This window comes from Quercus lobata, chromosome 11 (assembly GCF_001633185.2).
Source record: "Quercus lobata isolate SW786 chromosome 11, ValleyOak3.0 Primary Assembly, whole genome shotgun sequence".
NCBI classification, from domain to species: Eukaryota; Viridiplantae; Streptophyta; class Magnoliopsida; order Fagales; family Fagaceae; genus Quercus; species Quercus lobata.
In genome coordinates, this window is record NC_044914.1 from 53,557,923 (window position 1) to 53,573,820 (window position 15,898).

The window sequence follows — 15,898 nt, forward strand, 5'->3', positions numbered from 1 at the left end:
TAACTAAAGTATTGATTTGGCAGTTTTGAATAGTTTAAGGAGTAAATTGGCCAATAAAAAAGTTGAGGGGGTCTTTCGGCCAATTGTTGAAAGTTTAAGGGGTGTATGGGCATTTTTCCCCCCCTTTTTTTTTTTTTTTTTTTTTTTGGTGTTCTCCGGTAAGTGGGAGGCACAAGGAAAGAAGCAGAGTATCCAAGTATCCAAGTGAGAATTGGGATGCACAAATATATTACTCATGTCTGGGCAAGTGAGACTCGAGTCACTCGACACACCTTTCTCCGGGGTCAGGGTGATGGGGCCTATTGGAAAAGACTGCATAGTGTAATAGATTAGAAACTATGTAATGACTTTTAAACCACCCTCTTAGTGTTTAAACAAAAATAATACTTTTAACACGTATTTTTATAACACTTAAACACGTATTTTCATAACACTGAAAACTGAACAACAATACTTAAACACTATTACCAAATGGACAAAAGACTTGCATAGTGCAATAGATTTGTTTTGGTAAATTGGAAATATTATAAAGAACCTAAAGAGAAAAGGAGCTGCTAGTGCAGTGTCTCCAATACAAAGTACCTAAGGCATCAAGCCTAATTTTTTCCAAAATACAAGCAGGGGGATATCAAAAGAAATAAATTGGAAAATAAATAGTGCAATAGATTGGAAACTATATTTTATAGTTTTTATAGCTTTAGATTGTGTCACAAAAGATTGGATTTGGAAACCATATTTTATAGTTTTGATAGTTAGTGCCTGTCGCAAAGGTTGGAAACTATATTTTATAGTTAGTGTCGATAGTGTCGCAACAGATTGGATTTGGGAAACTATATTTTATATTTTATTTCCAATCTATTGCACTATGCAATCTTTTTCAATAGTACCCACCACCTTCGCAGGAGGATGGTGTGTTGAGTCTCGTATGATTTTGCCATATCAGGGTTAGTTTGGTAATGTTGTTTTAATAATATTGTTTGTATTTTTTGAAAATATGTGTGAGTGAAAAAGTATGTAAAAATATGTGTAGTGTTGTTTAAAAACTGAAAACGGTTGTTTAAAGGCATGTAACAAATGGACCCTAGATTTTTTAAAGCCCACAGTCCGGAGAAAGGTGTTTTGACTTTGATACCTTTGGTAGTGCTACAGAGTTTCAAGTGATGCATGAGTTTCATTCCGGAAATAAATAAATAAAGTGATACATGAGTTTCAAACACACTTTCATGCACAATTCTATTCTTCATTCAAAAAAAAAAAAAAAAACAAATTTCAAAATTGTACCAATGCTGTAGCTCTCTCATGTTGTCATGGAGGTTCTAAAACAATTAATAGCCCTTATGCTTGTCACCAATATATATATATATATATATATATAGATAAAAGAAAAGGAAAAGTAAAAAGAAGAATGAACATTTCATGTTTTTAATCCGAAACAAATTAATATAAAACCTTTATTTGGGTCTCACGAATGCGATCATCGGGCATAATAGAATTCCTTCCAAATTAATTCATTTTACTATCCATTTTTTTTAGATTATCGACTCATCAGTAGGGACAGTCACCTTTTGAATATCAAAAAGGTATTTGGTATCAAATGATACCATGTCAGTGGTATTAAAATCCAATAAATATGAAAATGTCAGTAAAAAATAACCACCCTACTAACAAATGAAAGACATGTGTTAGTGAATAATTATTTTTATATACAAGTGTAGAAGCACTTGCAAAAAGGTGTGTTATTTCTTTTCTGGTTCTAATCCACTTGTACTCTGTTTTGAAATGGTGCATAAAATCAAGGGTATTAGGGAGAGGGTAGATGATATTTCAACTCTAAAGGCTGAATTCAATCTTGCTGCATAACTTGAAGTTGGGAGGACAACAATACACAAGAGGGACATGAGTCACATAACCCACTCCTTTGTTCCTCCTCAGATTGTCATCGGTAGGGATGATGACAAAAAACAGATTATAAATCTTTTGATGCAGCAAGATGCTGATAGAAATGTCAGTGTAATTCCTATAGTTGGTTTTGGAGGTTTGAGGAAAAGCACACTTGCCAAGTTGGTGTATTACGATGAAGGGGTAGTTAGTCATTTTCAATTGAGAATGTGGGCATGTGTGTCTGAGGATTTTAAGTTACAACTCTAATACAAGAAATCCTTAAATTTGCAAATGTTACAATTGATGAGAATTTGTGCATAGATCAGTTGCAAATTCACTTAAGAGAACATATAAAAGATAATAAATTTCTTCTTGTCTTGGATGATGTTTGGAATGAGGATGATAACAAATGGAGTGAACTGATAGGTATGTTACTTGGTGGTTGCATTGGAAGTAAAATTATAGTGACAACACGAAGCTCTGTTGCTATTATTACGGGCATAACTCCCACATACGACCTAAAAGGTCTACCCCCAAAGGATAGTTTGTCTTTGTTTGTGAAATTTGCATTCAAGGAAGGACAAGATCAATATCGAAACCTCTTAGAAATTAGAAAAGAAATTGTTAGAAAATGTAAAGGGATCCCATTGGCAATAAAGACTATAGCTAATATACTTTATTCAAAAGTTGATGAAGATGAGTGGAAATTTGTGAGAGATAACGAGATATGGAATTTATAACCAGATGGTGGCATCTTACCTGCATTAAGGCTTAGTTACAATCAATTTCCTTTTCAACTAAAGCAATGCTTTGCCTATTGTTCTCTTTTTACAAAGAATTATGTATTCTATAGTTTTAAATTGATTCAATTTTGGATGGCATATGGAATTCTTCAATCCCTCGGCAAAAATAAAGAGTTAGAAGATGTTGGTAACTTGTATATCAAGGAGTTGTTGTCAAGATCTTTCTTTCAAGATGATAATGTTTACAAATTCGAGTGCATTACCTTCAAAAAGCATGATCTTGCCCATGATCTTGCACTTTCAATTGCCCAAGGTGAGTGTTCAGTGGTGACCAAGAAGTCCACTCTTGCTGCAAAAGTTTATCATTTGACATTTTTGGACAATAACCAAGAAGTTACACCACAATTAGAGAAGTTGAGCAAAGTTCAGATCATTATTCCAAACTACTCAAGCAATGTCCTTACTTGAAGTATGCATATCGAAATTTAAGTACTTGCAGGTGCTTGATTTGAGGGAATCATCATTCGAGGTGTTGCCAAGTTTTATCAGAACTTTGAAACATTTGAGATATCTTGACCTATCAGATAATCGCAAAATCAAGCAATTTTCTAATTCCATTTGCAAGCTACATAGTTTGCAAACTTTACTGCTTGAAAATTGCATCAATCTTGAATGGTTGTCCAAAGGTATAGGGGACATAATTAGCCTCAGGTTAATGATAGTTACAACAAAGCATACTTGCTTGTTAGAGAAGACAGTAGGTTGCTTGAATTCTCTACAATTTTTAATTATATATGAACGTTTGTTTGAAGGGATGGATGTTTGTCTCGCAAATCTTCAAACATTGATTGTTGCGTATTGTCCAAGTTTGACCTCTCTGTCACTCAGTATCAAACACCTAACTACTCTAGAGACCTTTATAATTTGGGATTGTGAAGAGCTAAGTTTGATGGAGGGAGAAGAAAATCAGGATTTTGAGTTGAGCCTCAAAAAATTAATGATTGGCAAATTACCAAAGTTGGGGGCTTTGATTATGGGTTCAAGTTGACAATAGGGAAGATGTCGTAAGCAAATACTTCTAGAAAGTAGAAGGAAGATGAGGTATTTATTATGGTTTTCAGTTTTTATGCTTAACAATGAGTATTGATCTAATACTAATAGACCAATCTTTTTTTTTTCTTTTTGATTCAAGATAGAAATTTTACTCTAGCCTAATTTAAGTGTATATGTGTGTGAATTTCTCTCTTGGATACTTGAACCTCGGCCCTTACCCCCCACATCCAACAACACTTATACTTGTGAAGTGACCATCGCACCAAGGATGTGCGGTGATAATAGACCAATATTTGAATGTTGGTTTTTTTATTTTTTTTATTTTTTTTAAAAAAGGTAATGCCCTTGTTATCCAAATAAATTATAAAACCAAAAATCTCTTTTTGGAAGGAAATTGAAATTCCAAAACTTTAGTTGTATTTAAAATTTTTTTTCCCATGTCCCCTAATTTCCCCACTATAAAAAAGAAAAAATAAAAAATAAAGGGAAAGAGAAAAATAAACATGGAATCCTATTTAATTGATGGAGGAATTAAATTTCGTTTTTGGAACATTGTGTTTTTTATTTTATTTTTTACAAGATAGAAATATTACTATGGCTTAATTTAAGTGTATATATGTGTAAAGTTCTCTCTTGTAGACTTGAATTTCGGCCCTTACCCCCCACACCTCATTAGCACTTATACTTATGGAGTGACCATTATACCAAGGGTGTATGGTGTTGAAACATTGTGTTTTGTAGTTTAAGCAATAAGACATTGGCACCCATAATCTTGAATGAACATATTAAATATTTTTTATGTTTTGTATAATCATTGATCATAGTATTATTCTTACCGTAAGTTTCTTATGTACTATTAATTGTAAATTTCATTTCAGGAGTTCAACACATGAGTCATAACCAATAGAATATGAATGTTTCTCAATTCAAAGTCATGATTTTCTTCCCTAATTTGTAGGAATTTCTACATTACAATTTGGATTACAAGATGTAAATAAATAAGTACTTCTGTTATTTAATTTTCTTGTAAGTGATGTAAAATAAATAAATATTTATGTTATTGTAATTTGCCTTAAATGATGTAAATAAATATACATATATGTCGTTGCAATTCAAATTTCAAAGTAAGAGATGTAATTAAATAAATGATGTGTTTACTCCCTTAACTACATTCTTGTGTATAAAGTTGAGATATCCATAGATTGGAATGTCTAAGCATTTGTTCTTATATTCATGTTTTATGATTCTTCCTCATAATCAATAAGGAGCATGTATAATAACATATTTAATTAATTAGAAAATATGGGGTGTAAATGTGTAATTCACATTGAAGGGAGTAATATTTGTATTTGAAATTATAAACTTTCTTTACCACGAAAAGCTCCTTCTAGTTTAAACCAAAATTGTAAATGATATATTAAGATTAAGTTTAGAGAAAGATTGACATGCTAGTGATTATAGGCCGTTGATTCTCAAGTTTAGGAACAATGAGTGTCATTTTTCAAATCCTTCTTTTGCCAAAGGAATTAAAACACTTGGATTTTCAATTACTCCCCTAAACTATGAGAATACACACTTTATCCCCCTAAACTATTACCCATATAACATTTTCTCCCCAAACTATGAGAGTGCACACTTACCCCCTTAAGAAATTACTCATGTAACACTTTATACCTCATCCTATGGGTAATAGTTTAGAGAATGGCACGTTTGGTGGATTGTAACGGTAATTATATAGGAATATAAATAGATATTACAAAGAATATAAAATATTATAATATAATGCTTATTACTATTCATTTTTTTGGTGACAACACAATAATAGAACCCTGAATATAATAGAATGAAAGCATTTTAAATCAAACTTAAGATATTACCGTGCACCCTTGGTGCAGTGGTCACTCCATAAGTATAAATGCCTGTGGGGTGTGGGGGATAAGGGTCGGAGTTCAACTCTCCAAGAGGGAACTTCACACACATATACACTTAGATTAAACTAAAGTAGAAATTCTATCTTGTATTAAAAAAAAAAATCAAACTTAAAATATATTTTAGGAAATATCTTACTCATATAATTATATTTCCTTTTTTTTTTTAACTTGAAAGAGAGATTTTTTTTTTTTTTTTATGATTTTTTATACTCATAATTGTTATGTGCATATGGAAAGTTTGTTTATTTAGAAATATATTAATTGCAGAAATTAATACACCTACTAAGGAATAATTATTACTTCTCTTTTAGAAATGAATACTTATTCATTATTTAAAAAAATAGTTATTGTAGAGATTGGGTTTGAGCACTTCTGCTACCAGATGAGTGGACTCAACCCCAAGTAGCCCAATACAATAAATTTTATAGAGAGTAAGTTTAAGAACTAGGTCTTAGTGAGGATTACAACAACTAGACACGATTATGAATGGATTGAATAATAAGGACATGAATTAAAGTATAAAAATTCTGTCCTCGGGCATTTCGCCCGAGGAACTTAGCGTTCTTATTCTTTCTTCAGTGCTAGGTTATGAAAGTTTCCAAGATCATGCAAATTGCTCCCGTATTCTCCTCCCTCTCTCCTGGAGGATTTCTCACATTATATATCCCCCTCCAGTCGATTTTGGCCCTCCATTTGTTGATCATGTGGGTCACTACTCGAGTGTCTATCCCATCAGCCACCTTCCTAAACCTTCAGTGAGTTGCAGCAACCAAGACTGCACTGTTCAGGGGTCATTTCCTCATTAATGCACCAGAATGTTAGTTGTAGGCATTTAATGCGAAGGTGACAGTTTCTCCCTAAACTGTTCCTACACCATGCTCCTGTGGCTGTCTTACAATATTTGTCCTTTTTCTTGGGATGCTCTGGGAGTATGCCGTTGATGGCGGACCGTTCTTCCCTACTAGGATCTGGGTTGGCCTAGGACAGAATTGTCCTTGGCTATATTTCTGGGCCACTTGGGCTTTCTTTATTTGTCCTTGGCCATTCCTTCCTTCTCAGCGTGGGCCTTGGGCTTAGTATGAGGTGGGCCGGGGTTGTCAAATTCTTTGACCCCACAGTTATTCATAAGGAATGACTATTCTTTACAATAAAAACATAACCAAATTACTAAATAACTAAACTATAGGAATAACTATTATATTACAATTCCTATTACCGTCTACCAAACATACCCTAAGCGAGTTTTCTTACAGTATAGATAGATAAGTGTAATTTACCCAAAATATTTCATTCACCTCCAAAATTTCCAAAGAATATATATATTCTTTCAAATGCTTAATTGGTTTAATTTCTTACAAATAATGTGTCTATCATTAAGGCCTAAAGAAGTTGGCATTTAAGCCTTTGTCAGCCAAGGTCCAAGCCGCTGCAATAACTATTAGAACACTGAAGACAATGCCAAGGCAACCAAGCCAGAAGTTTATAGACCAAACCACACCATTTGGTCGAGGTTTCTTCATTGCAATCCACATGAAACATGGATAAGCAAAAGTCATAGGTAATACCATACCTCCGATTAGAGGTGCTAGGCTTCCCAAAAATGGCACAGCCACAGCCACAAAGAAAGCCACCCCTCCAAAGAAAATGCGAAGGCATGTACGAACCCACTTTGGGCACGGCTTCTTCTTCTTTGTTGTGTATCTCATTTCCAAGTTGTCAAAAACTGGCATGGCGTAAACTTGGAATCCACATAAATAGTTCACCAATACCAGCAGATAGATTGAGCCCATAATTAACTTTGAGGTGTTGGCTCCATGGATTTGTGAAAATGCACTCAACAATCCCCCACTAAATGGTACCTGGCATTCATTAAAAAAGAAAGAAGTCATTAGATAAGGAGATTGTCCATGAGAACATGTTAATGAATGTCATTGTTCTACAATCACACCATTTATACACTAGTCTGATTAAGCGGTTGACTGTGAGTATAATAGACAATTATTTTTACTTAAACTCATTACTTTTTCTTCACCACTAGCACAACTTGATCACTTCGAAGTTGTGGCACAAAAGTTGCATTTGCATGTTCCAATCCCACAACACAACCAATTTTGGATGGTTTGTAACAATAAGTGAGTGGAGGTTTGTCTATTATACTCACAGTCAACCGCTTAATCAGACTAGTGTATAAATGGTGTGATTGTAGAACAACGACATTCATTAACATGTTCTCATGGACAATATAAATAGTGAGTGGAGGGAGATTCAAATCTAGGTTCATTCCATAAGGAGACTAGAGATTAATAAGATTTATTTCACAAATAAAAATATCTAATAATGGAATTTATAAGTTGTAATCATGTTCATTTGGTACAATTTTTTGAAAATGAGCTTTTATTTCAAAAATATGTACCTAATCTATATACATATATATATATATATATAACCGAAACCTTTGAAGCTCCCACAATTTTCCACGTCAACACAGTATTTAAAAAACAAAAAAGAAAACACTTTTCTAAAACCCGACTTTGCCTTTACCTTACACGATACTGTGCATTCTCTTCCTGCCTTCTGTCTACTAGCTCCTCCTTGATCAGATCCATGGCAAGCCAATCAGACCCACAGCAAGCCAACACTAAAGTGTCACATCTGAAAACCCACCATACCCACTAACAGACATCTTCTTCCTAAGAATCATGTCATCAAGAAGAAACCGTAGTATATCTTTTACGCTTTACTTTTGTTGTTGTTTTGTTTTCTCTTTTATTGATTGTTTTGTCTTAGTGAGTCATCAATTCTCATCTGATCGTGGACGAGCACTAAGTCTAAGACTTGGTGAAACCGTAGTGTAAAGTTGGTAAATTTCATAGCAAATTCAGGTAGTTGACTGGTATTCTCTCTGTTTTTCTTATATATTATGTGATATATATTTTAAATAAGCAATTTGATAAACTTTCACGCTCACTTTCTCTCTCGGTCTCTCTCTCTTTCTCTTTCACTCTTTTGTGCTTATTATTGCAAAGACTTTTTGGTTTTCACGAGAATCTTATAAATCTTTTTTCTCTTCTTTGGTTTATTAAAACCCTTTTCTTTCTCCCTGATATTTCTTTATTTTTTTTCTTTTTTATTTGTTGTCTTTTTTATTTTTGGGTTATTCTCTGATTGGAAGAAAAAAACCTGGATAATTTTGGATTTTCTTTGTAGTTTTGTTTTGTGTTTTTCATGAGCAAGAAGATTGTTTTCTCATTGTACTGTTGTCCTACAAAATTGTTCTTGATTGTGTATGCAAGAGCCACGTGGAATATATTCTGAAAAGTTCAAATTTTGTTTGTGATGTGCATGAATTTGAGGGAACTGCAGTGGTTTAAGGGCGGAGTTGTGGCTGTTTGCAAAGCAGGAGTCTTTTTGTTGTAGTGGTCTGAAACTGAAAGATACTAGGAAGTGTTTTGAATTTAAGGGGTAGGGAAGAGTTGGTAAGGTTGCTACAAATTTGTCCATAGGATATAACCAAATTTATTCGGTTCTACGAATAGCATTTTTGAAGATGATCCACAAATTTCTTATCTTTCTAAGAAAGATGAATGAAAAGAAGTTACTAAATGAATATGAACCATTATTTATACTCAAAAAATAATCACTCTTCATTAGGCACATTTTCGGCCAATAGATAATTTTTCGTTCAATAGACACATTTTCAGTCATTAGACACACTTTCGTTCAATAAGCACATTTAATATATATCTAATATAACAGGTACCTTTTGGTATATCCAATTTGAAGAATTATGATATTTCAATAGACACCTTTTTGGTATATATTACAACCTATCTTATATATATCTATATATACAATACAAAATAAATTAGAGACGCAACATTTTGCCTCTAATATTTAGTTTGTTTCTAATAAAACTTTGTGCTATTTCTTTCAATATCATTTTTTTTTTTTAAATAAGGTTTTTTTTTTTTTCCACTTCAAACTCATCTAGTAGCTATTCCCATGCATTGCACAGGTCAGCGATTAGTATTATATTAATATTGTGTAATCATGCAATTTTAAACTGTACTCTCAAACGTACACTTGTTTGATGCAAACATCATGAATGATATGATGCATATCTCATGACATTAAAATACCATTAAGTTCAATAAAAGGAAAATTTGCTTGCCTTGTTTCCATATGCCCAAAATCCAACTATTGCGAGGGAAAATTGGCACATGGCGATTACTATATATGATATTATCACTCCTGCGCACATTGGCTTATACGATGTGTGTCTTTGATTTGAAGGCAATGTTCCCTGCAACAACACAAACATTTTAACCAAAAATGACATTGAAATCGAGATGACAAATGTGTGTTTTAATAAGGTTTTCAGACCCAAACTGTTCAAAAAATCGTTAAAGGACGAGGTTCAAGGTTTTAAGAGTTCTACCGAGGTTCGATCGAGGTCGAACCGTGATGACGTCATAATTAATTTAATAATTAAATAAAATAAATATAAACATATTAAATCTGTAAATATTAGCAAATTTGACAAAAATATTTTAAAGATTGAAACAAACTTTCAAATAAAAGATAATTACTTATTCTTATTATACCTAAATGATATAAATTAATGAAGTACCTATAATGTTAAAAAAAAATCCAAATAAGAGTATAGATGATGAGATTTAAAAATAATAATAAATAAAAAGAAGGAAAAAAAAAAAAAAGAAGTAAAAACTCTCTTTTTCTAGTATAGTGGGGGTAATTGACGTTCCTTAAAAAAAAAAAAAAAAAAAAAAAAAAAAAAAACCATGTGGTATTTGCTTTTTTTCAAAACTCATTTTCAATTTTAATCTTATTGTTATATTCTAACTCCCACCTACTCACCCACCCACGTTATTTCAGATTCATCTCTTCACACTATTGCTCTCCTTTTGTGATGCTTTACATTACTTCCTTTACACAGTTTCCCAGTACCAGCTCTTACTCCCATTCATCGTCCTCCTCACGTCTGCGACTCATCTCATCTTCTTCCTTTTATTTTAATCTCACCGTACCATCTGTGCTTCTTTTATTTTTTGCTTCATTTTCGGATCTTCTTCATCATTTTCTCTTTTTATTATTTTTTTTCTCACTTCAAATCCATGCCAGAATTTCAGATCGGAAAGCGAATTTCTTCAGAAATACGGTTGAACCGGCTTACGGTTTGAACGGTTTTTCAGGTTAGACCTTAGTTCAAGCGGTTCTCTCATATTGTTTACATTCCCGGTTCTTGTATATAAAAAACCGTTTTATGAACGGTTCATGGTTAACCTGGTCTGACCGTACAGTCCGGTCCGGGTGAAAAACCTTACTAAGTTATTTATTTGAAAAATAGTATTACCTGGTAACTTTATTAGTTTGTCTGTGTAATCCAAATCAAAGTATTTCAGGTGCCTTTGAGGTAAGTTTACCAAGCTCTAGGATTAATGTGTTGCGTGGAGTACATATTTCTCCGTAGAGACTTTCATATCATTGTTTCTGGGCATGTCAAATTTCTTTTTGAATCTAAAAGGATCTTGAGTTTAGGCTGGGCTGAGCTTTCTTTGGTAGTTGGATTTAAAGTTGCCTCTTTTTCTTTAGAGGCCCTTGTACCATGTACCACAATAACAATGTTGGGTCCAAAAGTAGGGCCAAGGCCCTAGTTAACCTTAACTTGGCCTGCAATATTGCAGGCTACTTTGAATGGCAATGGGCTGACCACTCACTGTGGATGACTGTCTCACCAAAAATGTGATTCACTTTTTTTTTTTTGATTGGTTAAGGTTGGAAGTTATGATTAGCTAATATTACTCTTAGGGTCTGTTTGGGATCTGCTTATTTTACTAAAATTAAAATTTTTTAGCTGAGAGTACTGTAGATAAAAGTAAAAGTTAGTTGAAATAGTATAGTAGGACTCATGAATAGTACCAAAAAGTATAGTAAGACCTATAAATAGTAACAAAAATAAACTAAATAGTAAAATAGGTTAGTAAAATTAATCATGCTAAACAGACACTTAATTAGACCAAGGTGGTATAAAGCATTGTTGGTTAAGGTTTTATTTTATAATATTGTCTATTGGGTGATGAGAAACTTTCAATTTAAAAAGAATTTGTTTATTAGTTTTCATTACTTCTTAATGTAGGTGGAAACCATTTTAAACCTTCTTAATGAGTACACGAGAACATTTTTAACAAATGCCAATTACAATTTGCCGCAAAGTGGCAAATTGTGAAATTGTGTGCCAATATGTGTTTCTAAACTTTTAAAAGTATAAGGATGTTGTAGATACTAACCTGTATCTCAAGGATAAGATTATGCCCTTTGAATGCAAGGGCAATGATCCCAAGGGCATTCAATATATCACTAATTTTTTCCATGTAAGATTTCACCACGTCAAATTGACCATAGGATATGTCTACGGGCCTACTCTTGGTGATTGAGAGAACCAAAATCAATGTACAATATCCAATGGCTGTAATGGCCCCAATTAGAGACACCCCAACCATTGAGTTTAGGTTGGGTAGTTGGGCTACAAGTATTGCCATACACGTGAACACCAAGAACGACTCTGTACCTGTCAATGATTGGACATGGCATGTGGCCTCAAAGTCACATATGGTTTTGAATAAGAGGTCCAAGGTGTGACCTCCATTAATAATCATAAGGACACAGGCACCCCCTGATGAATACATCACTGGAAATAATGCAAGCAACTTCCCTAGTTTTGGACCTGCATATAATAACACATTATCAACGTATATATCATGGTTACTTAATACCTTTATGATATGTTATTTAATTAAATTATATTGAATGTTAACTTAGGAACACAATTTGTCCCACAAATTGTTGTGGTGTAAAATTGTGATCAGTGAAATATCTTTTATATTAGTTTATCATTAATACTATTTTTATTAATGTAATATCACTAAATTTAGATATATAATAATAATAATAATAATTGAGAGAAAATCAAGTTGAAAGAATAATAAAATTTTAATTATGAATTATATATATAGTTTTCTGAATTAAAATACATTTTTTAATAATTGAATGTATTCACACAAAATTTATTGTATTGGTGTGCTTTTCTTGATATTTGGACACAATTTGAATTTAATTCTGAAAAAGTAAATAAATAAAAAATTCTTCTATCCTGGTTCATTTTATGCTTCATAAACTATAGATCATTAGTTTGTCATGTGTACTATTCTTTTTAAAAGACATGATAGACTGTGATTAGTAGAGTATTAAATAGGTTACTAAGATTTTTATTTTTATTTTTATATTTTATAAATATTCTTTATGCTAAACGGGATACTTGACTAGCAAATGACCATTTTAGGACACATATTGTGCCTGCATCACCTTTGATATGCAGGAGCATCGGAGATAAGCCAAACCTTAATTTATTAGATCACTTGTTAACAAAACAAAAAATTAGAAATAGTCTCCTTGTACTAACCAAAAGAAACTATAGCAAGTTGGAGGTATCTGCTATAGCGAATTCCCGGAACTAATTCATGTAATTGGACCAAAATAAATATGGTATAGAGCTGCCAGGCAAATGCTAGTGACAAACATATGATTCCCCAAGCCCTGCAACCAATGAAGTTAAAATCAAATGATAAGACTTTAATAATTTAATTTCTTAAAGTTGCTGCATTTGGACCTTAGTGCAAGGAAAACTAGATGATTTCTTTGACCAAATTAGCAATAGGATGGACCACAGATAATCAAACAGAGGTTACAAATTTAGTGAATGAATTTGGTTCAACGAGAGGCAAAATATAAGAACAAACAACTTTAAAGTTATTTGTTGCTTTCTATGAATTTCTAAAAAAAATTCAAAGGTTAAATCGCTGTTGGATGTGAATTTGTGGATCCATGATTTGGCATTTCTGGACGAGGTGTTAGTGTTATTTTTAATTCAACGAGAGAGAAGAGACAAAGAGAGCAAGGAATAATTAAGTTCTATATTCTCAAATAAGGACAAAATTAAGTTCTATATTCTCAAAGATGGACAAAATTAAGTTAGTTACAAGTACTTAAAATATTATACCTTAAATTTCGTTAATTAAATTTAATTGTTATTAAAAAAGATAATATTGTTTGTGTTATAATATAAGAAATTGATGAGTATCTTGGTCTAATAATAATGAATAATCATTATGAAACAGATAGCATAAATTAAAATTTTATTGTATATATATATATATATATATAATCTCATACTTGAATTAAATTGGAAAAACTAACTTTTAACCTTAAAGAGTGGATTCTACTAGTTAGAATCACAGTGGAACTGACTTATTATTCATGTGAAAGGAAATAACATTGCCATATTGAATAAGGTTGTGTCTCATATATAAAATCTTGAGAACAGTATATATATATATATATATATATATATATGTGTGTGTGTGTGTATTTCTTGTCCTGAATGACAAAAAAAAAAAAAACTATAAAATTTTTTACTAAAGAAGTAGTACAGATACAATATTTTATGATAACTTGAAATATAAAATTGATGGTGAATTAATTTTATAATTGCTTTCCAGTTAAATTAAGCATTCAAAATTTAGAAATAACAAATTAGTTTTCAAAATTTTAAAAATAATAAAGAGCAATTTTCATAATACAAATGTCATAGATTTGAAATCAAATTATATTTATCTATATAAAAAAATGATTTGTTTGATTGCATTTTAAATACAAATTAAGTTTGAGTTCATTATAAAGTCAAATCACATTTTTAAATTTGGTTAATTTATTTTTATTTTTAAATAAATTCAGCAACAAGTTGTTTCGTTATCATCTTATCAATAAATTTGAGATTAATGAATTTCACTTTATATTTATATTACGCATGTAACTGAAGCTAAAATTTTCACAATTTTTTCTCCCTAACATATTATCATATTTTGAGCTTAGGCTTGCCTATCCATCAAGTCTAAAAAGGTTAAGTTGAGCATGATAGATTATTAAATAAATAAATATAAACATTTTTTTTTTATTATTATCCAAGTTGAGCCGACCTAGCTATTTATGACCAGTTAAATTTGTGCTCAGCCTTGGGGTACTCTAATCTGGATAGATTCGATAGAAAAACAAAATGACTTGTATTTTATAACTTGAATAAATAAATTTCAGTAACTAAAAGTCTAAAAGTAAATACAACTAAACATCATATATATCAGTGTTAAGTGATGCTTTTTCACGCATGGGTTGACAAAATGACCAAACCAGAGAAAGGTGATCAATGCAATTAACCATTCCCAACCATACAAATGCACAGAACATGACCCTAAACTTTTCAAGTTCTACTCGTCTGTTAGAGCTTGATTTGAGTCTTGACCTAGTCATCAAATTCACGCTGCCACACATTTCTTCACAACTCATGCACTCATATATCTTGGATGATCAATTGTGAACAATGACTTTTAGCTGAGCAAAATTGACTTTAAACATGCCAACTTTTTTTTTTTTTTTTGCTAAACAACATGCCAACTTAATCAAATCATTGAAAAGATAGCATACCATCCAAGTGTGGCAAATGCAACAGGAAGAAAAAGAGCTTGGAATCCAATCCCTGAGCAGAGTAAATGAAACATTGCGTAAATGGAATTGCCATTCCTGGACTCTGTGATGGGGAGCCAAGCTTCCTGTAGATTCTTCCGGTGACCTTGCAAATTGGTAGATATAGTAGTACTCTCTTTTGAGGGATCAGTACTGTCTTTAATGGATATCACTTCCATTAGCCCTTCTATTGTTTTGGTATTGGAAGGTGAAGGTGAAGGTGAAGGTGAGAGAGGCATCACTTGTCTATAATCTGGTTCCCCCATTTCTCCCATGGCTACCCTCCTCTTCTTCTCTCTAGCTCAAAAGCTATATGGGATTATGATATATAGAGCTAACTATATTAAAATATCAGGAGTGGGTGTTGCAAATATAACACATGTGGTTGGTGGTGTATATAATGACAACTGCCTTCTGGTCATGATCTCTACAGATGTAAATGCTGCAAATAGCTCATATTCTTTTTTACTTATTCTTTTGCCACAATTTTGGGTCTATTTAGATGCCGCTTATTGCTGAAAACTGAAAACATTGTAACTAAATAATTTTTAAATGTATAAATAGTACCGTAAGACCCAGTTTTAAGGAAAATTTTGTTGAAAAATGAAATTGTGAGCTCCGTGAACAATACACGGTACCCACCATCCAAAAATGCACAGCTGGAAAACGCACAAACACACTTCCCAAACGGGCACT

The 15,898-nt window shown here is 32.2% G+C and overlaps 1 protein-coding gene across 1 annotated transcript; it reads right to left on the reverse strand.

The window, feature by feature from the left end:
• Positions 1-6,869: 6,869 nt before the first annotated feature.
• LOC115969400 (lysine histidine transporter-like 8) lies at positions 6,870-15,565 on the reverse strand. Its single transcript, XM_031089029.1, has 5 exons — positions 15,164-15,565; positions 13,089-13,222; positions 11,917-12,353; positions 9,780-9,911; positions 6,870-7,467 (listed from the first exon to the last, which is right to left on the reverse strand). Exons 1-5 carry the CDS (start codon positions 15,475-15,477, stop codon positions 6,982-6,984), a joined length of 1,503 nt encoding a protein of 500 aa, XP_030944889.1. The 5' UTR covers positions 15,478-15,565; the 3' UTR covers positions 6,870-6,981.
• Between the last annotated feature and the right edge of the window lie 333 nt (positions 15,566-15,898).